Consider the following 25,000-nt stretch of genomic DNA (forward strand, 5'->3'; position numbering starts at 1 on the left):
GGGAAGAGCAGGGTGGCAGTGGGAAGAGCAGGGTGGTAGTGGGAAGAGCAGGGTGGTAGTGGGAAGAGCAGGGTGGTAGTGGGAAGAGCAGGGTGGTAGTGGGAAGAGCAGGGTGGTAGTGGGAAGAGCAGGGTGGCAGTGGGAAGAGCAGGGTGGTAGTGGGAAGAGCAGGGTGCAACATGGTGCATCTCAAGAGATTTCATCCTGCAAAATGTATTAAAAAAAACATTGCTTTAAATGATTTCCACCTTTGGGTACCACCATTTGGATGTTCATACTTCAAACAGCTTCATGTTTGACCTAATTTCCTGCTGACCATTGACACAAGGATGTGTTTGGTAGTTCTGCCAGACCAGCCTCACCTGGGCCAGTCACTGATTGTGGTGTAGAGTGAAGTCATCAGTGCCTTAATCATTGTGAGTAGGGCCAGGAGGTTCTCTTAGCCATGGTCAGGAAAAAGTATTGGCCCTAAATATGAAACCCAATCATCCAGTCACACGGTCAGTGCATATGTTGAATGATGTCCATGGAAAGTACGTTTAGTCCACATAATGATTATACATGGAGAATGGGGCCTCTGAATTAATTCATCAGTCAACGTCCTCGACTATGTTGGCTGTTTCAAAAAATATATCAATCAATCAATTAATGTATCAGTATACATTTTTTTACATAAAGGTTCTGTAGAAATGTGTATTTGTTTTTACGCTGTCGGTAATGGTTTGTGTTACATCATGTTTATTCATTTTCCCAATACACAATCTTTTAGTAAATGGGAATGTTAGCTAATAGATTAGTTTTCTTCATCCAGTGGAGAGATAGCAGGCAGAAAAAAATTCCCTTAAAGGGTCATCAGGGTCACCATTGAGGATGTAAGTGAATCACTTGGCAGTTGACACACATTTTGCCTGTATTCTTCGCAACATGTCTTATTGACATAACTCTTGCCATTATGTCAGCTGATGCTGAGTGTACATTGAAAACAGGTGATTTTGGACCAGTACCCCATATTCAGGTGAACTGCAATGGTTTCCTATTTATGGACTGGTAGCGAAGCGCAACTCGCCTCTGGACCAATCAAAGGCGAGCTAACAGGTCAAGGAAATCTGTAACTTAGCTGATTTATAGATAGCTGTTTGGTGAACTTAAAACCGTGTGTGGACTGCATATGCGCCACTCGGAATCATCTCTTTCTATAAACTCACTGTTTTTGCACTTTTATTTTATTTTTTAAAGGGGATTTATATTTTAATAGAACAATGGAAACTATATATAGGTATTTTCCCGTTATTCTCCTATGTCTGAGTTTGAACCTATTCAGCTATGCGTGGGGTTCACCTGTGGATGTATATGGGAAAGTGGTGGAGCTCGTGTCGCCAGGAGAGGAATACCTGGATGAAATGTCAGTTCGCTCCTTTTTCAAACTGTTGGAGAAGCGTGTGCAGTGCCCTGGTGTGTCGTGTGAAAAGGTAACTTTTTTCTTACACTCGCTTCAACTTGGTTTTAGGAAAGGTCGAGGTCCAATCTGCACCTGTTACTGTGCCGTGCGCTACACACAATGGAATACAGCGCTGTACATTTGTCATAGTGCTTTTTCAGACCTAGCTTGTTTATTAAGCCTAAATCTGTATTATATTTTTTTTATTGACCAGTCTCGAACCAAGTCTTTTTTAAATTTTATTGATACATATATCGTGAGCACTGAGCAATAATGATATGATAATGATAACCGTAATGATTCTGACTATTAATATGTAGGTATTATATAGAGAGAATACACGACGTCAGCATTGCAGATAGTTTTGTGTAACTTATGTATTAAAATCATTAAGTTCTACCAATGATGTAAAACACCCTGATCAATATTTAACTAATTCCATGTGTTAGGGTATTATCATAGATTATAGCAATGGCTTTGACTTAAATCACTTGTGTAAAACAAATAAATAAATATATCGTGGTTGTATTACCCTTTTACTGTGCAGCCTGTTTAAACGTCTAAATGATTGGGCATTCTGTTTCACGTAATTTAATACATTCAATGTAAAAAATAATAATACATTACTCTGTCCATCATGCCATTGCACCACAAGTACTCCAATAAGTGTTCATTTTGGTTTAATTTGACTACAGTAGAAAAACATGTACACATCCATTTCTTTGAATACATTTTTCTTCTGTTGTTCAGACATTGAAGGCCTTGGACTTTACCGTGGCAGGTGTAATCTACCCTTGTGACCATGTAGAGCAGGGGTGACAAAGTCAAATGGACGGAGGGCCAAATAAAAAAATCAGCTACAAGACGAGGGCCGGACTGTTCGAATGTTCATTGAAAATTTTTTAAATGACGCATATAGTCTAGTGAACCTAATTGAACCTACTGAAAACCTAACAAATATATTACAATATGATCAGATAAATAAAGCAATATTTTCTTATGGCTCTGTCAGTAATCTTTAATTTTCAACAGACACAAAAGACAAATTTCCTTTATATAAATATCCCCATAACATGAACATTAAATGAAAGAAACCGGTATTCAAGGCACCATCAGTAGACTATATTTTCTATTTTAGCAAAAGTGGGCTAAATTTACTTCAAAGAAAAAACAATAATAGCAATTTTCTATCATCCACTCAACTGAAATATTTTTAAAATATAATTGGATTGAAATACAAAAAAATAAAGTGCAAAAATCTATTAATCAAAAACAACACTTTGTTTAAGGAGAAGTAACATGCAGTGAAAACAAATATTAAATTTTAACTTTTAAACTTGAACTGAGTAAAAACTCTAAATATGTGATTGCACAGTAATGTTCACTTGTTTGAGGTTGAGGGTGATACTTGGTGGTGTCCCATCTTTTCCACAAGTTCATCAATGTTCGGGGTAAGGCTCTGAGCTGAAGAAATCCTCAGAATTGAGTGGAGGTGTTCAGCAGTAAGTCGACTTCTGTGTGATGTTTTGTTCAGGTTCATCAAAGAAAACAGTTGTTCACACAGGTATGTGCTGCCAAACATAGACAACGTTTGAGCAGCCTGGATGCGCAGCTGGGGCATTGTGCCGGGGAGGAAACGGGCGAACTCCGCAGCACCCACTGCCGCATATTTTGCCCTCAGTGCATCATTGCATTGGAGGTCAATCAACTCCATTTGGAGGTTTGGTGGTGAGCTTTCCACGTCAACAGCAAATGGGTTACCGAGCAGTTCCAACCTGCTTTTTTGTGCTTCAAAGTCAGCAAATCGGCGTCGAAAGTCAGCGGCAAGCATACCTATTTTATCAGCCAACTGTGTGCTCGGGAACGCACTGGTAGAGAGCTTCTCTTTCATGGTCTGGCAGCTGGGAAAGTGGCTCAAATTTTCTTTCCGCATCTGCGTCTCCCACAGAGTCAGTTTGGTTTTAAATGCCTTCACTGTACTGTACATATCAGAGATGACACGATCCCGACCCTGCAGCTGCAAGTTTATTGCATTCAGATGACTCGTAATGTCACACAGAAAAGCCATTTCACACAGAAACATTTCGTCTCGGAGTTGTGTTGTGTCTTTCCCTTTGCTGTCCAAGAACAGACAAATCTCCTCACGAAGCTCGAAACATCTTTGAAGCACCTTTCCCTGGCTTAGCCATCGCACCTCTGTGTGATAAGGCAAATCACCATGCTCCGTTTCTAACTCCGTCAGAAATGCCTTGAACTGGCGGTGATTCAAACCTTTGGCTCTGATAAAGTTAACTGTGCGCGTGATGATGCTCATTACATGCTCCATTTTCAAGGCTTTACCGCACAACGCTTCCTGGTGTATGATACAATGATAAGCTGTCAGCTCACCTGTCGCGTTTTCCTCTTGCATCTTTTCCCGTATCTTCGCCACCAGTCCGCTCCTGTGTCCACACATCGCAGGTGCTCCGTCGGTTGTCAAACCCACGAGTTTTTCCCAAGGCAGCTCCATCTCATTTACACATCTTGACACCTCTTCATACAAATCATGCCCCGTAGTTGTGCCATGCATAGGACGTAAAGCCAAAAACTCCTCTGTCACGCTTAGTTTGGAGTCCACTCCGCGGATGAAAATTGACAACTGGGCAATGTCAGAAATGTCGGTGCTCTCATCCACAGCCAAGGAATATGCAATAAAATCTTTTCCCTTTTTCACAAGCTGCTCTTTTAGATTGATGGACAACTGGTCTACTCTCTCGGCAATGGTGTTTCTGCTCAGACTCACATTTAAAAAGAGTTGCCTTTTTTCTGGGCAAACTTCGTCACAAACTTTAATCATGCAGTTTTTGATGAAATCCCCCTCCGTAAATGGCCGGGCTGATTTAGCGATCTCTTCTGCCAAAATAAAACTGGCCTTGACAGCAGCCTGGCCTTGTGATTTGGCTTTTTTGAACAGAGCCTGTCGAGATTTGAGGCCTCGTTTTAATTCCTCTGCCTTTTGTAGCCTTTGTTCCATGTCCATATTCTTGTTTTTGTCCGCGTGTTTCGTTTCATAATGTCGTCTCAGATTATACTCTTTCAGTACCGCCACACTTTCTCCACACAGAAGACACACAGGTTTTCCAGCTACCTTCGTGAACATATACTCCGACTCCCACCTTGTTTGAAACCCCCGGTTCTCAGTATCCACCTTCCGTTTTGCCATTTTTGATGGGTATCTGAAAGTTAATTTTACTGTGATGCTGACGACTGCTGTGCCAATAAATATTGAAATGAAGCAGCCTACTGCTCGGTGCGTCACCTTTGCATTGTGGGAAATGTAGTATTGGTGCGTGTAAAAGATCTGCGGGCTGCCGGCTTGCTGCCTTCTTGCGGGCCGGATGTGGCCCGCGGGCCTTGACTCTGACATATGTGATGTAGAGGAAGTTTTCTGTCACATGCTATGTGAGACGTGTGTTATAGATTGGCCAAACATGTTTGGGACTAACACTAATGATCAGTAGTTAAACAGCATGTTCTGCTAATGCAACAATGGCTTGAGATCTTACTCATACGTGGTCATGATGCTGGAGAATCAGGAAGAAATCTCTGCACACTTCCAGTGAGATGCACATTTATTTTAATAGATACGGAGCTTTCGGTCAGTCGACCTTCATCGAGCTCAGCCTCTTTTAAAAGAAATGTGCATCTGACTTGAAGTGTGTCAAGACTTTTTTTTTTCTTTCTTTCTTCTGTTTCTCCAGTTGAGCATTTAGCCTCCAGCACCACTAATCGGTTCTGGACTTCTGGTAGACTCTACAGAAGAATCTGTTTAGATAATAGGCCAAGTCACTGTATGTCCTGACTCAAAAAGCCAGAGAATAGCTGTTAAAGATCAGAAAATTAGATTTTTATGTCTCGCATTCACCCAACCTATACTCCTTTAGCTTTGTGGTCATAATTACTGACTTTACAAGACACTACGTTGGTTTTCTCTCATAAATTAGGCATATATTTGTACTGGGTAGATAAATAATCTAAATGAAACACTGAAGCCACCCTGCTTCTTTCTAGTGTCTCTCTGTGCAGTCAGTAGACCAGCTGGTGGGTAACTTCACCAGCACTGGTGGTCTCCTTCACAAGGGGGGCTTCTTCAGAGTAGCGGCAGGATGCTGCCTGTACCTCAGCTCTCCCTCAGAGGCCTGCTCTGCCGTGAGGGCAGGGAGGTGGGGGGACGAGACGGACAACTTCATCCATGAGATCACAGGCTATGACCATGGGGATGGACACGGAGACAGGGAGAGCAGTGGGATAGAGACACTGCTCCATAACTTGAAGAACTACTACAAGCCCGATCAGCAGTACGACCAGGTTGGTGCTGCTGTGTTAATAAGAATGGCAACACATTTTATATACTGTACCTTCTAAGGTTGTGCAATAGAAACCCAATGAACTACCGTTAGCAACAGTGACCTGTTTTCTAACAAACTCATTTGAGTAGATTTGTTTCAACAAAATATTTATATTCTATTCAACGGTGTATGTCTGTCCCTCGTTATGGTAGCAGTGTCTTACTGGTCAAGACATCCTGAAGGAGATGAATGATGGTGTCCCACACAACATGGATGTGATGTTTGGATACATAGTTTACCATGCTTTGCAAGGTGACTGCATGACTGCCAGAGCACTACCTGAAGAGGACTACTTTCTGGATTTCATATTCAACTCCTTCGGTTCTGACAACATTACCATACATGGTACAGTAAGAAACAACTATTCCTATTGGTACGAAATGTCCGTGCTGTAATATTGCCTCATGACAAACTACTATCGCTATTTAGTATGAATCATTTTCCTCGCACTGTTTAGTTTTATTACACTGTAATGTCATGCTCCTGGCTGTACTGTAACATCAACCCACTCATTAATCCATCTTGTGCAATACGTAGTTCATCATTCATTTACCATGATGCTATTAATCTTATCCTCAAACCCTATGTTAATGTTACCCTCAAATCCTATGTTATAACCCCATGAAGCCTGGATAATGAGTTTATATTGCTGTTCCTCAATGGCCTAATATACTCTACCAGCATATTACTGTTCCTCAATGGTCTGCTAATATACTCTACCAGCATATTACTGTTCCCCAATGGCCTGCTAATGTACTCTACCACCAAATAACCATATCATTGTGATTAATCTCTGTAGAGCTGGAAGGTCTTATGAAGAGCCTGCAACTGGGTGGAATCCATGAAGAGGATCACGATCATAGAGATCAAAAGGGACACCACAATGACCATGGTCACGATGACCACGTTGACCATGACCATAGTGACCACAGTACTGTTAGCAGGGGTCGGGGGGGTCGAAGTGGAGGTGATGCCTTCAGGACGAGTCATGAGGAGGGGTACCACCATAGGAACATCAGCAGCTGGGAACTGGTAATTGTTATTCTCAACCACCATGGTGCTTTGTCTGTAATTAGGTCAAGGCCATCGCTCCAATCTTCTGAAGAGACCTTCAGGGGCTTAACGACGCACGCACGCACGCACGCACACACACACACACACATACAGGCTCCTTCACTCTGACTCATTATCAGACTGCTAAACCCCTGGTGTCCGCTGCATCTCCAATGAGCCTCAGATGTGCAGTAGATGGCCTGAGCTATTGGCAGCTGTAGGATTCTCCCCATGGTAATGTCTATATTAGAGAAATCTGAATGAGAAGGAACACTGCTGAAGGATAATAACATGTTACTTGTAATATGTTGGTCCCCACTTTGTGAATGCCCAATGACATCTTACTGTCAGTTAATCAGTTAGCGACAAGGAGTGTCAATTCAAAGAATAGACCAATGGGCTTTGGTCAAAAGTTGTGCACTGCAAAGGGAATAGTGATCCATGTGTTTCAGCCCTGTTTCCTCCATGTGGACGTGTTTCACCCCTGTTTCCTCCACGTGGATGTGTTTCACCCCTGTTTCCTCCACGTGGACGTGTTTCACCCCTGTTTCCTCCACGTGGATGTGTTTCACCCCTGTTTCCTCCACGTGGATGTGTTTCACCCCTGTTTCCTCCACGTGGATGTGTTTCACCCCTGTTTCCTCCACGTGGACGTGTTTCACCCCTGTTTCCTCCACGTGGATGTGTTTCACCCCTGTTTCCTCCACGTGGACGTGTTTCACCCCTGTTTCCTCCACGTGGACGTGTTTCCACCCTGTTTCCTCCACGTGGACGTGTTTCCGCCCTGTTTCCTCCACGTGGACGTGTTTCAGCCCTGTTTCCTCCACGTGGACGTGTTTCAGCCCTGTTTCCTCCACGTGGACGTGTTTCAGCCCTGTTTCCTCCACGTGGACGTGTTTCAGCCCTGTTTCCTCCACGTAGATGTGTTTCAGCCCGGAGGAGCTGATAAAGATCCATGGGCTGAATGGATCTAGCCTGTCCAGGTCTGACGTGGCCCGGCTCAGCCCAGCCCTGGTCCAGCAGCTCCTCAGTGGTGCCTGCAACAGCATCTCTCCCCCCACTGGACCATTAGACCAGCTCAGCACCACAGAGAGTGAGTGAACTGCTACAGTCCGAGCCACTGTGATTCTGCGTTGTGTACTCTTGCGATTGATCTATTGATTTCTACAGTACACTCTATATTCAACACTCATTCCTTTCCTTTTGATACAGAAAGTCCCATTCCTTAATGATAAAGGAATTATAGAGAGACTATGCAGAAATACATTTCCTCTGTTTGTAAATATGAATGCTCCAAAATTCAAAATCACAAAACATGAGGCTCTTGTCCAAAAAGACGAGAGCCTATTGCATTCGGTAGGACTAGAGCCTATTGCATTCGGTAGGACTAGAGCCCATTGCATTCGGTAGGACGAGAGACCATTGCATTCGGTAGGACGAGAGCCCATTGCATTCGGTAGGACGAGAGCCCATTGCATTCGGTAGGACGAGAGCCCATTGCATTCGGTAGGACGAGAGCCCATTGCATTCGGTAGGACGAGAGCCCATTGCATTCGGTAGGACGAGAGCCCATTGCATTCGGGAGGACTAGAGCCCATTGCATTCGGGAGGACTAGAGCCCATTGCATTCGGGAGGACTAGAGCCCCATTGCATTCGGTAGGACGAGAGCCCCATTGCATTCGGTAGGACGAGAGCCCCATTGCATTCGGTAGGACGAGAGCCTATTGCATTCGGTAGGACGAGAGCCTATTTCAAGCATAATCACACAATGTTTACTGTATTATCTAACAGACCTTTTGTGGCTTGACTGAGCCCATTACATTCGGTAGGACGAGAGCCTATTGCATTCGGAAGGACTAGAGCCCATTACATTCGGGAGGACTAGAGCCCATTGCATTCGGGAGGACTAGAGCCCATTGCATTCGGGAGGACTAGAGCCCCATTGCATTCGGTAGGACGAGAGCCCCATTGCATTCGGTAGGACGAGAGCCTATTGCATTCGGTAGGACGAGAGCCTATTTCAAGCATAATCACACAATGTTTACTGTATTATCTAACATACCTTTTGTGGCTTGACTGAGCCCATTACATTCGGTAGGACGAGAGCCTATTGCATTCGGAAGGACTAGAGCCCATTATATTCGGTAGGACGAGAGCCTATTGCATTCGGAAGGACTAGAGCCCATTACATTCGGTAGGACGAGAGCCCATTGCATTCGGTAGGACGAGAGCCCATTGCATTCGGTAGGACGAGAGCCCATTGCATTCGGTAGGACGAGAGCCCATTGCATTCGGTAGGACGAGAGCCCATTGCATTCGGTAGGACGAGAGCCCATTGCATTCGGTAGGACGAGAGCCCATTGCATTCGGTAGGACGAGAGCCCATTGCATTCGGTAGGACGAGAGCCCATTGCATTCGGTAGGACGAGAGCCCATTGCATTCGGTAGGATGAGAGCCCATTACATTCGGTAGGACTAGAGCCCATTGCATTCGGTAGGACTAGAGCCCATTGCATTCGGTAGGACTAGAGCCCATTGCATTCGGTAGGACTAGAGCCCATTGCATTCGGAAGGACTAGAGCCCATTGCATTCGGTAGGACTAGAGCCCCATTGCATTCGGTAGGACTAGAGCCCATTGCATTCGGTAGGACTAGAGCCCATTGCATTCGGTAGGACTAGAGCCCATTGCATTCGGTAGGACTAGAGCCCATTGCATTCGGTAGGACTAGAGCCCATTGCATTCGGTAGGACTAGAGCCCATTGCATTCGGTAGGACGAGAGCCCATTGCATTCGGTAGGACGAGAGCCCATTGCATTCGGTAGGACGAGAGCCCATTGCATTCGGTATGACGAGAGCCCATTGCATTCGGGAGGACTAGAGCCCATTGCATTCGGGAGGACTAGAGCCCCATTGCATTCGGTAGGACGAGAGCCCCATTGCATTCGGTAGGACGAGAGCCCCATTGCATTCGGTAGGACGAGAGCCCCATTGCATTCGGTAGGACGAGAGCCTATTGCATTCGGTAGGACGAGAGCCTATTTCAAGCATAATCACACAATGTTTACTGTATTATCTAACATACCTTTTGTGGCTTGACTGAGCCCATTACATTCGGTAGGACGAGAGCCTATTGCATTCGGAAGGACTAGAGCCCATTACATTCGGTAGGACGAGAGCCTATTGCATTCGGTAGGACTAGAGCCCATTGCATTCGGAAGGACTAGAGCCCATTACATTCGGTAGGACGAGAGCCCATTGCATTCGGTAGGACGAGAGCCCATTGCATTCGGTAGGACGAGAGCCCATTGCATTCGGGAGGACTAGAGCCCATTGCATTCGGGAGGACTAGAGCCCATTGCATTCGGGAGGACTAGAGCCCATTGCATTCGGTAGGACGAGAGCCCATTGCATTCGGTAGGACGAGAGCCCATTGCATTCGGGAGGACTAGAGCCCATTGCATTCGGGAGGACGAGAGCCCCATTGCATTCGGTAGGACGAGAGCCCCATTGCATTCGGTAGGACGAGAGCCCCATTGCATTCGGTAGGACGAGAGCCTATTGCATTCGGTAGGACGAGAGCCTATTTCAAGCATAATCACACAATGTTTACTGTATTATCTAACAGACCTTTTGTGGCTTGACTGACTGACTGACTGATTGGCTTGAGTCTGGCACTGTTATTATATTTGTAACCCCTTAATGTTAATTATTTCTCCCCACAGAGTTTGTGTATGCCTCCATAGCCAATCTGCTGATCTGTCTGGCCGCCCTGGTTGGCGTTATGGTGCTGCTGTGTACCTCCTGCAGCAGTGTCTTCCAGCTCGTCATCCAGTTCTGTGTCAGCTTGGCTGTGGGCTCCCTCACTGGGGACGCCCTGTTGCACCTCCTGCCTATGGTGAGCACCACAGTACCATATCCACATCACTGAGCCCAGCTGATTCAAGCTGAGATGCACTGAACTGGCCTGGTTATGCATCCATCATAGTTGCTGGAATGTCCAATGTGAAAAGAAAACCACTTCTCTAGCCAGCCAGACCTCTTCCTCCTCAACACTTCATTAAAGTGTTGTGGTTAATGTCAGTGTGACCCAATGATCAGCCAGATGTCTGAGAGACCATGGTAAGTCAGAGCAACACATACAGTAGTCCCATCTGATGCTTCCTAGCCTTATTTCCCCCAGGGCAGAAGTCTGAAGGGGATACTTCCTGCTGTTGCAGCTCAATCCATTTAGATCCATCATGTCAACATCGCAGGGCGAAGTATTAGCAGGCTGTCACACTGTGTCATCCCCTACAGTGTCAAATAATAACCATGTGAGGAACAAGAATGACACCTTCAGATCGGGCAAACGGAGAAATGGCCCCTTGTTCCTTCAGGGAACTTTAGGTTATTACAAAGCCAATGATAAGAGCAACATAACAATGTGTCCCAATGGTCCGACATGACTTCCTATCTTCCTCTCCTTCACAACCACTTATTTAGAGGACTTGATTGGTTAAAGCAATATGGTGGATAGGTACTGGTCTCCACTCTAGACTTTCATCTGTCAGTAGTGATTGAAGGAGGTCATTTCAGACTAATGGACCCTGCACAGGTTGATTGCGTCTCCAGTATTTGGTATTGTGTAGTGTATTACACTTCACTTGAACCTGCCTTCATAAGAGCTACGCAACACTGTCATAGCACTGTCATAACACTGTCATAGCACTGTCAAAGCACTGTCATTGGGCTGACTGTCAGACTGGGTTGTGACTGTTTCCTCTGTTGGTTCAGTTCCTAGGCCTCCATGTTCACAGTGAAGGAACAGATCAAAGCCACTCAGAGGAGGTTCCAGACTACATCTGTAAGATACTGGTGATGATGGCTGGCATCTACTGCTTCTATCTCATGGAGACTATCTTCTCCATCATCACCACTCATAAGGACAGCCATCACCATTCCCTGCATCACCATGGGGTAAGTAGTGTCTATCATCTGGGCTGTGTTCAGTAGGGCATGATGTAGCAAAATGTATTGCAACAGGAAACAAAAATATGGGTTCTTATTGGACACGACCAGGTGGTACCTCTCCATTTCAGACGGTTTCTAAACCTTATCTCCTTACTGAACACCTCCGTTCTGTTAGCTTACTGGTTCAGTGGATCCATGGTGAAAAGAACTCCCACACACGCACACTTGCAATACACCTTTTAATAAAGTGCAATGTTTCGGTCAAAGATATTTCAGGTCTTTCTGGTTCCAAAATGTGAGAATTGTTAGCTATCACCCGTAGATACATTTGAAGTCTGAAGTCTACATACACCTTAGCCAAATACATTTAAACTCAGTTTTTCACAATTTCTGACATTTTATCCTGGTAAAAATTCCCTGTCTTATGTCATTTAGGATCACCACTTTATTTTAAGAATGTGAAATGTCAGAATAATAGTAGAGAGAATGATTTATCACATTTATCACATTCCCAGTGGGTCAGAAGTTTACATGCACTCAATTAGTATTTGGTAGCATTGCCTTTAAATTGTTTAACTTGGGTCAAATGTTTCGGGTAGCCTTCCACAAGCTTCCCACAATAAGTTGGGGGAATTTTGGCCCATTTCTCCTGACAGAGCTGGTGGAACTGAGTCAGGTTTGTAGGCCTCCTTGCTCACACATGCTTTTTCAGTTCTGCCCAATAGTATTGAGGTCAGGGCTTTGTTATGGCCACTCCAATACCTTGACTTTGTTGTCCTTAAGCCATTTTGCCACAACTTTGTAAGTATGCTTGGGGTCATTGTCCATTTGGAAGACCCATTTGCGACCAAGCTTTAACTTCCTGACTGATGTCTTGAGATGTTACTTCAATATATCCACGTTTTTCCTTGTTAATGATGTCATCTATTTTGTGAAGTGCACCAGTCCCTGTTGCTGCAAATCACCCCCACAACATGATGCTACCACCCCCGTGCTTCACGGTTGGGATGGTGTTCTTCGGCATGCAAGCCTCCCCCTTTTTCCTCCAAACGGTCATTATGGTCATTATGGCCAAACAGTTCTATTTTTGTTTCATCAGACCAGAGAAATTTCTCCAAAAAGTACGATCTTTGTCCACATGTGCAGTTGCAAACCGTAGTCTGGCTTTCTTGTGGCGGTTTTGGAGCAGTGGCTTCTTCCTTGCTGAGTGGTCTTTCAGGTTATGTCGATATAGAAGAGGCACTGAGTTTGAAGGTAGGCCTTGAAATACATCCACAGGTACACCTCCAATTGACTAAAATGATGTCAAATAGCCTATCAGAAGCTTCTAAAACCATGACATAATTTTCTGGAATTTTCCAAGCTGTTTAAAGGCACAGTCAACTTAGTGTATGTAAACGTCTGACCCACTGGAATTGTGATACAATGAATTATATGTGAAATAATCTGTCTGTAAACAGTTTTTGAAAAATTACTGTACATGTTCTTTGTTGTGATGTTCCGGGCCCAGACAGATACATTGTGCCATTGTGTTTCCAGGAGGAGTCTGAGCCCCATCACTGTGACCATGGTAAAGTCCTGGAGATGTACCTGCAGGAGAAAAATAACAAGCAGTCAATCTCCCAGACTGACCTGGTAGGTTCTGTACCACTTATTCACAGACTGACCTGGTAGGTTCTGTACCACCTATTCACAGACTGACCTGGTAGGTTCTGTACCACCTATTCACAGACTGACCTGGTAGGTTCTGTACCACTTATTCACAGACTGACCTGGTAGGTTCTGTACCACCTATTCACAGACTGACCTGGTAGGTTCTGTACCACCTATTCACAGACTGACCTGGTAGGTTCTGTACCACTTATTCACAGACTGACCTGGTCGGTTCTGTACCACCTATTCACAGACTGACCTGGTAGGTTCTGTACCACCTATTCACAGACTGACCTGGTAGGTTCTGTACCACTTATTCACAAACTGACCTGGTAGGTTCTGTACCACCTATTCACAGACTGACCTGGTAGGTTCTGTACCATCTATTCACAGACTGACCTGGTAGGTTCTGCACCACCTATTTACAGACTGACCTGGTAGGTTCTGTACCACTTATTCACAGACTGACCTAGTATGTTCTGTACCACCTATTCACAGACTGACCTGGTAGGTTCTGTACCACCTATTCACAGACTGACCTGGTAGGTTCTGTACCACTTATTCACAGACTGACCTGGTAGGTTCTGTACCACCTATTCACAGACTGACCTGGTAGGTTCTGTACCATCTATTCACAGACTGACCTGGTAGGTTCTGTACCACTTATTCACAGACTGACCTAGTATGTTCTGTACCACCTATTCACAGACTGACCTGGTAGGTTCTGTACCACCTATTCACAGACTGACCTGGTAGGTTCTGTACCACCTATTCACAGACTGACCTGGTAGGTTCTGTACCACCTATTCACAGACTGACCTGGTAGGTTCTGTACCATCTATTCACAGACTGACCTGGTAGGTTCTGCACCACCTATTCACAGACTGACCTGGTAGGTTCTGTACCACTTATTCACAGACTGACCTAGTATGTTCTGTACCACCTATTCACAGACTGACCTGGTAGGTTCTGTACCACCTATTCACAGACTGACCTGGTAGGTTCTGTACCACCTATTCACAGACTGACCTGGTAGGTTCTGTACCACCTATTCACAGACTGACCTGGTAGGTTCTGTACCACTTATTCACATACTGACCTGGTAGGTTCTTTACCACCTATTCACAGACTGACCTGGTAGGTTCTGTACCACTTATTCACATACTGACCTGGTAGGTTCTGCACCACCTATTCACAGACTGACCTGGTAGGTTCTGTACCACTTATTCACAGACTGACCTGGTATGTTCTGTACCACCTATTCACAGACTGACCTGGTAGGTTCTGTACCACCTATTCACAGACTGACCTGGTAGGTTCTGTACCACTTATTCACAGACTGACCTGGTAGGTTCTGTACCACCTAATCACAGACTGACCTGGTAGGTTCTGGACCACCTATTCACAGACTGACCTGGTAGGTTCTGTACCACCTATTCACAGACTGACCTGGTAGGTTCTGTACCACCTATGCACAGACTGACCTGGTAGGTTCTGTACCACCTATTCACAGACACACCTGGTAGGTTCTGTACCACCTATTCACAGACACACCTGTGACGTTCTAAACCCTCTATCTGCTCTCTTGGAGATCTGAGTCAGAGGTCCATGACTGAACAGCCAGTATCCTAGTAAAGCTGTGTTTTTACCTGACACAGTATGTAGTCTCAAGTCTTTACTATCCGTGTCTCTGAACACCTTGTCCTCCACTAACTTGTTCACGCCTGCTGTAATTCCGATGTTATACTTCTGTAAAATTCTGATCCTAAAAGGTTGAAAGTGAGCCCAGTGAGGACACAGAGAAAGCCTTTCCAGAACCAAACCAGCGCTCAAGAGGTAAGATAGACAACCCAGGTCATCATACAACCTGTAAGGAAGAGATTAAAAATAGGTCAGGGTCTGACAGTCAGGGCGTTCACTGGAAAGCTGATATACTGTGAACTTACTGTGCGAGTCAAGTCTAGTCAATGATTACACACATTTAGCGTGACAAAGAGTAATGTGCACCAAAGAGCTTTGTTCACTTACACGAGGAACAGCAATACAGGGATTCATTACTGCAGGGGTACAACATTTTAGCTGCAGATGCACCCAAAAACACCCTGTCATATCATTGTAAATGATAATATCAACAGTGACAACAATTTATTTATCTGACATGATTAAAATGAGACATCATCCTTTATGTAATCTTTATAAACAATTCAAGCGGACTCATTAAACAGAGAACGTCCCTGGTCATCCCTACTGCCTCTGACCTGGCGGACTCATTAAACAGAGAACATCCCTGGTCATCCCTACTGCCTCTGATCTGGTGGACTCACTAAACACAAATGTTTTGTTTGTAAAATATATGTGAGTGTTGGAGTGTGTCTGTGGCTATAAGTACATATAAAAAACATGAATTATGCCATCCGGTTTGCTTAATATGAAGAATTTGAAATGATTTATACTTTTACTTTTCATACTTAAGTATATTTGAGCAATTACATTTACTTTTGATACTGAAGTATTTTAAAACCAAATACTTTGACTTTTACTCAAGTAGTATTTTACTGGGTGACTTTGACTTGAGTCATTTTCTATGAAGGTATCTTTACTTTTACTCAAGTATGACAATTTAGTACTTTTTCCACCACTGGTTCCAACAGATGTAGGATCTTAATTTGATCACCCTGTTCTTGCAGGAAATGCAAACATGAAGTAAATTTAAGGTTTAAAAAGACTTCTAAAGTTAGTAATTTCCACTTTAAAATGTCAGACTTGATTTGTCCTAACTAACAATGTATCAACCCCTACAAAAATGTCCATTAATTGTAATCCACACACTAATTCATATTTCCTGTTGCTACAGGATACTTTTCCTGTTGTGAGAAACTGGTCAAATTAAGATCCTACATCTGTATTCTGTATTCCAGCCTAATGACATTGGCTAATCAATAATGCTGTCATTGTGATATATGAATTTAGACACATGATTAAAAATAGCCAAATGTAACTTTAGTTCTTTAGACGACTGAACCTTTCTCTGAGTTTCCCTTCTGTCTCTCCCCTCCACTAGAACAGCGTCTGCTACCCTACATGGTTACCATAGGGGACGGGATACATAACTTTGCCGATGGCCTGGCTATCGGAGCGGCCTTTTCTGTTTCCTGGAATTCCGGCCTTGCCACGTCTTTGGCTGTGTTCTGTCATGAGTTGCCTCACGAACTGGGTGAGTGTAGACTGATGCCTCTAGTTGGTCATGTTGAAAGAGATTTTCAGGGAATGAGACCCAGCCACATTAGTACTTCAGATGTTTATTTTATATCAATTAGTGTGTGTGTGTGTGGTGTGTAAAATGGTGTTTGATTTCTGGACAATATTTTTTCATTTCAAACAGTCAAGTGTTAGACTGGATGAGTAGTAGTGGTAGATGATTAGCCACGACTTCTCTCTCCATACAGATTCCTATTCACTCAATCCCTCCAATGGCATCAACCTAAGACCTACATTTTTATCACTGACGTCCCTTTTAAACCTCTCCGTCCTACATTTCCCAGGTGATTTTGCAATCCTGCTGCACAGCGGGTTGTCAGTGAAGAAGGCCTTGATGCTGAATGTGGGCAGTGCCCTCACATCCTTCATCGGACTCTACATCGCCCTCACCGTCTCTACTGACCTGGCCACCAAGCAGTGGATTGCGGCCATCACCTCTGGTCTCTTCCTGTATGTGGGTCTGGCTGATATGGTTAGTACACTAGGTTTACCACATTCTCAAACAGGCTGTGAGGAATCACTTATTTGTGTTTCTCTTCAAATGAGAGTTTATCGTACAAATTGTTCAAATGACCCTTCGCTAAGCCCTGCCGTCTTGGTTACTGTTGCAACTTTGGACAACATTTTCCCCTGGAAGCCCAATTATGACTTGGGCCTTAAGTGTCTCCTGGCTATGTCACCTGACCAGGAAGAGCTCTGACCCCTAGTTATGGCACGTTTGCTCCTATGTCTTTCATCAATTCCCTAATGCCTATCTTTCTCTGTAAATATGCTATATTTGGGCAAGGAGTTAAATGCAGTCGATTGTCTTGCTTCTTTCTCCTCCCAGCTCCCCACCATGATCCATGCGGACAACCGTAGGCCCTGGCTCATGTTCCTGCTCCAGAACTTAGGACTGCTGTCTGGCTGGGGCATCCTGCTGCTCCTTTCTCTGTATGAAGAAAATATTGGCTTCTAGAGCCTCCTAGTCCTCACACTGTACAGTACAATGCAATGGATTTGTATACAATTACAAATTACACTGTATGTAAACTATGCTATATTTGACCTGTTTTGATACATTTAATTTAACACGCTTGATCATTCTATATGATGGAAAATTTCCTCAAAATGACTTTCTAGATGATATATGCGATTTATAGTCTAGTTCTGTTGTATCTACCACATAGAAGTGTAGTCTGCTGGTGTTCAGTCTGAACCTGCTGTTGGTGCTAATGTTACTGTTGGAAAGGATTTCATCTGTATGCGATTTAGTTCAAACTGTAATTTATACCACCGATATTTATAATGGGACTCACAGTTCCTCAGCCTACTGCCTCTGTAATTGCCACATCTTTTGTATAACCACATACCATAACAGTGTGACTGCAGGGAAGTAGGTAGATTCTGTTTTCATTTGTGATCGTGTGACGTGTGTAGTTAGCGGTAATGCAGAGGTTGACAGTATGTATACATGTGAGAATGTGACATGTTTAGATTTGTCTAACTTTGTCATATGTGTATTTTTACTTACAGTATGTGCCACCAATCCCACAAAACCCCCAAAAAGTAATAAAATACGCAAAGAAAATAATAATTCTGATACATGTTGTTTCTGTATAGCTTTCCTTGTTTAGCACATACATTGAGCACAAAGCCATATGATGCTTTCCAGCTGCAGTATTTTTTCCATTCTGTCCAGTCTACCACTCAAGAGAATTCCCTGTAAATGGATACAGGAAATAACATCCTCTAGATACTTGGTTATATGACATGATTAGGTACGTCGGCAGTTTCACTGTTCAGAGTCCACACTTTCGAAGACAGACGGCTCAAATCCATGGATCGCAACTTCAGATAAATCAGAGGTGGACCCTCATTTTTAAAAATCTTTTACGGTAGATCACCAGTCAGCATGGTGATTCACTGTAGTTTGTCTGATTACCAAGAGAGGGGTTATAAAGAAGGGTTGGTACAGCAAAGTATATCAGCAGAGATGACAGGCATTGTGGATTCCATTTGATAAAATGGTCATCGTAACAGTCAGAGCAAGGGAGTGGAAGAGCTATATGTCAAGGCTGTATGCCTCCCAAATAGCACCCTATTGCCTAATTGGTGCACTACTTTTAACCAGAGTCCTGGTCAAAAGTAGTGCACTATATAGGGAATAGGGTGCCATTTGGGAGGCACACAGAGTTTCTGGTCCATACAGTATGACCAACAGTAAAGAGCAAGGGCAATAGGGGCGTGGCCCCGCATACAGAACACTCCACACAGGTATGACCGTAAGTCCAAGGGAGTTAAGTGGATAAGACGGATGATTTAGCAGCCTTACTATAAATATTTAGAATCATCTCTATGCACACCAGAGCTACAGATAAGATTAGAGGTTTATTTGGCTCATCTTTGTTTTTAAATAAAATGGTTAAGTTAATAAAAAATACTAATAATATAAGATGCATGTGTTTGTTTAGAAACATCGCCACATTATGTCAGTGGCCTAGAGACAGAGAGATCCCAGCTGTTTAGGCTTCTTCATCATAAACTACTATAATGATTCCTTATGGTTTGACTGTCTCAGCTTTGGTCCTGTTGTCTCTTAGTTCCTGTCCTGTTTTCTCTTAGTTCCTTTCCTGTTTTCTCTTAGTTCCTTTCCTGTTTTCTCTTAGTTCCTGTCCTGTTTTCGCTTAGCTTCTGTCCTGTTTTCGCTTAGCTTCTGTCCTGTTTTCTCTTAGTTCCTTTCCTGTTTTCTCTTAGTTCCTGTCCTGTTTTTTCTTAGTTCCTGTCCTGTTTTCTCTTAGCTTCTGTCCTGTTTTCTCTTAGTTCCTGTCCTGTTTTCTCCTAGGCTCTTTCCTGTTGTCTCTTAGTTCCTGTCCTGTTTTCTCTTAGTTCCTGTCCTGTTTTCTCTTAGATTTCTCTTAGCTTCTGTCCTGTTTTCTCTTAGTTCCTTTCCTGTTTTCTCCTAGGCTCTTTCCTGTTGTCTCTTAGTTCCTGTCCTGTTTTCTCTTAGTTTCTGTCCTGTTTTCTCTTAGTTCCTGTCCTGTTTTCTCTTAGTTCCTGTCCTGTTTTCTCTTAGTTCCTGTCCTGTTTTCTCCTAGGTTCTGTCCTGTTTTCTCCTAGGTTTTGTCCTGTTTTCTCTTAGTTCCTGTCCTGTTTTCTCTTAGTTCCTGTCCTGTTTTCTCTTAGTTCCTGTCCTGTTTTCTCTTAGTCCTGTTTTCTCTTAGTTCCTGTCCTGTTTTCTCTTAGTTCCTGTCCTGTTTTCTCATAGTTCCTGTCCTGTTTTCTCATAGTTCCTGTCCTGTTTTCTCCTAGGTTCTGTCCTGTTGTCTCCCAGGTTCTGTCTTGTTTTCTCTTAGTTCCTGTCCTCTTTTCTCTTAGCTCCTGTCCTCTTTTCTCTTAGCTCCTGTCCTGTTTTCTCTTAGTTCCTGTCCTCTATTCTCTTAGCTCCTGTCCTGTTTTCTCTTAGTTCCTGTCCTGTTTTCTCTTAGTTCCTGTCCTCTTTTCTCTTAGCTCCTGTCCTGTTTTTCTTAGCTCCTGTCCTGTTTTTTCTTAGCTCCTGTCCTCTTTTCTCTTAGTTTCTGTCCTGTTTTCTCCTAGGTTCTGTCCTGTTTTCTATTCGTTTCTGTTTTGTTTGAAAAAGGTCCAGATTTTTTTGTTTTGTTTTTACAAACAACTTTCCAAAGAATAATACGATAAACAAATACTTGAAAGTGGTGAAGTTATGCCAAGCTACTCATAGGGAGTTGATGACACACATTAAATTTGAACTTTATAGTGAATTGAGGATTTTGTCTCCAACATAAGTGAGGAAAAATGGTTTCTTATAAATAGGGATTTATTCATATTGACCACTAGAGGGAGCTCTGAGCATAATAATGTAATGTCTTTCATTTTGCCCTGAAATTCACCCCAGACACATGGCCACAGAGACAGACATACAGTATCACTGTAGGATGTTCTCTTTCCACAGAAATTATAGATGAGGGTTGTCAATGCTTGATTATAAGAACATGGTGTTGTAAATAGTGAGGTAAATTGATATTCTTCACAAATCCCTGCTATATTTAAAGAGATGAATGTTATTTTATATTGCATTCACATCTCACATTTCAGTCCACTGCAGTTACAGCAATTTGACAGTTGTTAGAACATTTATCATGGTCCACCTATTATAATTTGACTGTTTTTCAACTGTAGATGACATGGGCAAAGAAATCCTGCAGACTATTTCATTGTCAGGCTATTCATAAATTCCTCCCTGTCAAATATTCTCCATGTACAACCTTCTGAAACAAGCATTACAATATGACAATGATGTGACAATACTCGACAAAACAATTTTGATGCAATTGCCAGGGTTTTTCTTGATATTTACTATTTTCTACATTGTATGTAGAATAATAGTGAAGACATCAAAACTATGAAATAACACATGGAATCGTGTACTAACCAAAAAAGTGTTAAACAAATCAAAATATATTTGAGATTCTTCAAAGTAGCCACCCTTTGTCTTGATGACAGCTTTGCATTCTCTACCAGCTTCATGAGGTACGCCTGCCAGTCTTCTTTAGAAAGCACCAATTAATTTATTCATAGACGCCAGTGGCGACCCATCATTCAGGGCAGGTGGGGCAGAGTAAAAAATAAGCATGTTATTTTGGCATTGATACGTGTCACATATCAGTTTGCAAACAGCGTAAAAAATATATACAAAATAATTGAGTTAATAAAGCCTCATGTGGGATTGGTGGCACATAAGTCAATTTTTTGTTTTCTTGAGTAAGGCAGTCCAAAATGCAGGTGTTTCAGCGTAGCTCAGTGCTGTCTGTGGTGGTGGGACAGCCAGCAGAAAATATGGAGCATATGGGTTGGTAATGTTCTCTAGTTACTCTGTGATTGGCTCAGTGTTCTGTCACTCATGGGGACACAATGTCACCGCCAAATCTAAGGGTAGAGCTTGAAAATTCAAGCCCCTTGGGTGCTGCCATAGAGGTAAATTAGAAGTGCCCATCCAAGAAGACTCCAGGTCATTGGCCACAGATAAAATTAAGGCAAATCACGTTATATGTACAGTAGCTTTGATTGGACTGATCATGTCAACATTGTACTTTCAAAATCTTAGCTAGCAGTCATCATCATGAGTGAAGTCGACAATCAACTAGCAAATCCTTTTTAATCCTTGTCAAATTAAGATAAATAATGAAGAGAAACGATCAAATGTATCGGTGCTCATCGGCCGTTGAACATGAACATTACACAACAAGTTGGAAATCGCAAATTCTACAATGAGTTTTTTGGAAGGAATCAGTGGCTAACTGCAAGCATTGCAAAACAATCACTAGCCTGCTATTCCCTGGAGTGGCTGTCCTGTCCCAAGTCTGGGTTTAAGGATCTCTTTTCCAAGCTTAAAATGATAAACATTCAACATTGACCATGCTGTCAATCCAGCATAATTTCTGCCGCGCTCAAAACAACTGTTACTCGGAACTGGGAATTCTGGGAATTCTAGTGAGTTCAAGACAACTGGGATCTCTGGGGAAAAAACATTTTGGATGGTCATCCAACTCGGAATTGTAAATCGGGAAGTCGGGCCTTTCTCTAGAGCTACTTGAAGATCACTGACGTCATCATGATTCGACCTGTTTTTTTCCCTCCAAGTTCCCAGTTGTCTTGGAAGCACCATAAGTCCAGAGAATGCCAGACTTTGATGACACAATTTGCTGACGAAGGACCGCCATGCCATCTTTTTGTTCAAGTGAGCACAGCACAACGAGTCCAAAAAAGGTATTTTATCCTTCTGCATAAATTATGTAATATACCAGGGAGGTGTGTATACTGTAGCTGAGAAAGTAATACTAAGTTTATGTTGTGTAGTAAACTGTTAGTAGCCCAAGTGCCTCACCCTAAAAATTTGGTCTATTTTTCCCTCTTAATTTTGCCGACTGTTTTCCGACTTGGTGGTGCGTATGGAACCTATAGCCTGTTTTAGAGAAATGTAATCATTGAATATTGTAAGAGCTTTCATTGTCTCTTTATATGCCCTCTTTATTTATCCTACGTTTCTGACTTGGTGTACAGGGAGAACACTGTAAGAACGGCCCATGTTCTGAATTATGTCGCTGTGCATTTCAAAGTGCTTAACAAATAGTTATATTGACTACGTCAGTCTTCGCTCGCCCATTGATGTCTTTATCGAAATGACAGATTGCCTCTTATCCGCTTGTTGTCCCCTTATGCCATAGTTTTGTACAGCTCAATTGTTAGTAGAAACCACATTTGTTTAAGCAAGTCAGCCACATCAGCTAAGTTTCTTTGAAAGGCAGTAAATGAGAAGGAATTAACTTTCACTGCCAGACAAGGCTCCGCTGATAGCCAGGTGTAGCAGTGGTAAGATGTTAAGACTGCTGTAGGGACACTGATGTTGGGAAAGTTTTATGTAGGCCCTAACAGTTTGTGGGCACTGTTTGTCACCATTATAGTGCCATTAATGTGTTGTTTAGTGTTGTGTAGTGGTTGTGCTGGCATGCATCGCACAATTATAATTGTTTTGATTTCCTCACCAAGATTTACATGCTATAATCGCCACTGATAGACACAGATGCATGCTCAGCTGTGCAGGATAGAATCTATTGATAGACACAGACGCATGCTCAGCTGTGTATGATAGAATCTATTGATAGACACAGATGCATGCTCAGCTGTGCAGGATAGAATCTATTGATAGACACAGACGCATGCTCAGCTGTGTATGATAGAATCTATTGATAGAAACAGACGCATGCTCAGCTGTGTAGGATAGAATCTATTGATAGACCCAGACGCATGCTCAGCTGTGTAGGATAGAATCTATTGATAGACCCGGACGCATGCTCAGCTGTGTATGATAGAATCTATTGATAGACACAGACGCATGCTCAGCTGTGTAGGATAGAATCTATTGATAGACCCAGACGCATGCTCAGCTGTGTAGGATAGAATCTATTGATAGACACAGACGCATGCTCAGCTGTGTAGGATAGAATCTATTGATAAACACAGACGCATGCTCAGCTGTGTAGGATATAATCTAATGATAGACACAGAAGAATGCTCAGCTGTGTAGGATAGAATCTATTGATAGACACAGACGAATGCTCAGCTGTGTAGGATAGGATCTATTGATAGACACAGACGCATGCTCAGCTGTGTAGGATATAATCTATTGATAGACACAGACGAATGCTCAGCTGTGTAGGATAGAATCTTTTGATAGACACAGACGAATGCTCAGCTGTGTAGGATAGAATCTATTGATAGACACAGACGAATGCTCAGCTGTGTAGGATATAATCTATTGATAGACCCAGACGCATGCTCAGCTGTGTAGGATAGAATCTATTGATAGACCCAGACGAATGCTCAGCTGTGTAGGATAGAATCTATTGATAGACCCAGACGAATGCTCAGCTGTGTAGGATAGAATCTATTGATAGACCCAGACGAATGCTCAGCTGTGTAGGATAGAATCTATTGATAGACCCAGACGAATGCTCAGCTGTGTAGGATAGAATCTATTGATAGACCCAGACGAATGCTCAGCTGTGTAGGATATAATCTATTGATAGACCCAGACAAATGCTCAGCTGTGTAGGATAGAATCTATTGATAGACCCAGACGCATGCTCAGCTGTGTAGGATAGAGTCTATTGATAGGCCCAGACGCATGCTCAGCTGTGTAGGATAGAATCTATTGATAGACCAAGACGCATGCTCAGCTGTGTTGGATAGAATCTATTGATAGGCCCAGACGCATGCTCAGCTGTGTAGGATATAATCTATTGATAGACACAGACGCATGCTCAGCTGTGTAGGATAGCATCTATTGATAGACACAGACGCATGCTCAGCTGTGTAGGATAGAATCTATTGATAGACCCAGATGAATGCTCAGCTGTGTAGGATAGAATCTATTGATAGACACAGACGAATGATCAGCTGTGTAGGATAGAATCTATTGATAGACACAGACGCATGCTCAGCTGTGTAGGATAGAATCTATTGATAGACACAGACGCATGCTCAGCTGTGTAGTATAGAATCTATTGATAGACACAGACACATGCTCAGCTGTGTAGGATAGAATCTATTGATAGACCCAGACGAATGCTCAGCTGTGTAGGATAGAATCTATTGATAGACAGACGCATGCTCAACTGTGTAGGATAGAATCTATTGATAGAGAGACGCATGCTCAGCTGTGTAGGATAGAATCTATTGATAGACAGACGCATGCTCAGCT

The 25,000-nt window shown here is 43.1% G+C and overlaps 1 protein-coding gene across 2 annotated transcripts; it reads left to right on the forward strand.

Moving 5' to 3' along the window:
* Positions 1 to 1,124: 1,124 nt before the first annotated feature.
* LOC149975636 (zinc transporter ZIP4-like) lies at positions 1,125 to 18,313 on the forward strand. 2 transcript variants are annotated; one of them, XM_090209238.1, is made up of 12 exons: positions 1,125 to 1,469; positions 5,489 to 5,785; positions 5,979 to 6,171; positions 6,626 to 6,858; positions 7,801 to 7,972; positions 10,605 to 10,777; positions 11,656 to 11,838; positions 13,372 to 13,467; positions 15,258 to 15,321; positions 16,547 to 16,699; positions 17,028 to 17,215; positions 17,573 to 18,313. In XM_090209238.1, exons 1-12 carry the CDS (start codon positions 1,260 to 1,262, stop codon positions 17,699 to 17,701), a joined length of 2,091 nt encoding a protein of 696 aa, XP_090065364.1. In that variant the 5' UTR covers positions 1,125 to 1,259; the 3' UTR covers positions 17,702 to 18,313. The 2 variants fall into 2 exon arrangements, with proteins under 2 accessions (XP_090065364.1, XP_090065365.1); XM_090209239.1 differs by having other exon boundaries at positions 5,982 to 6,171.
* The last annotated feature ends 6,687 nt before the right edge of the window (positions 18,314 to 25,000 follow it).

The sequence above is a fragment of the Oncorhynchus mykiss genome, chromosome 18, assembly GCF_057628025.1.
Source record: "Oncorhynchus mykiss isolate SJ-2025 chromosome 18, ASM5762802v1, whole genome shotgun sequence".
NCBI lineage: Eukaryota > Metazoa > Chordata > Actinopteri > Salmoniformes > Salmonidae > Oncorhynchus > Oncorhynchus mykiss.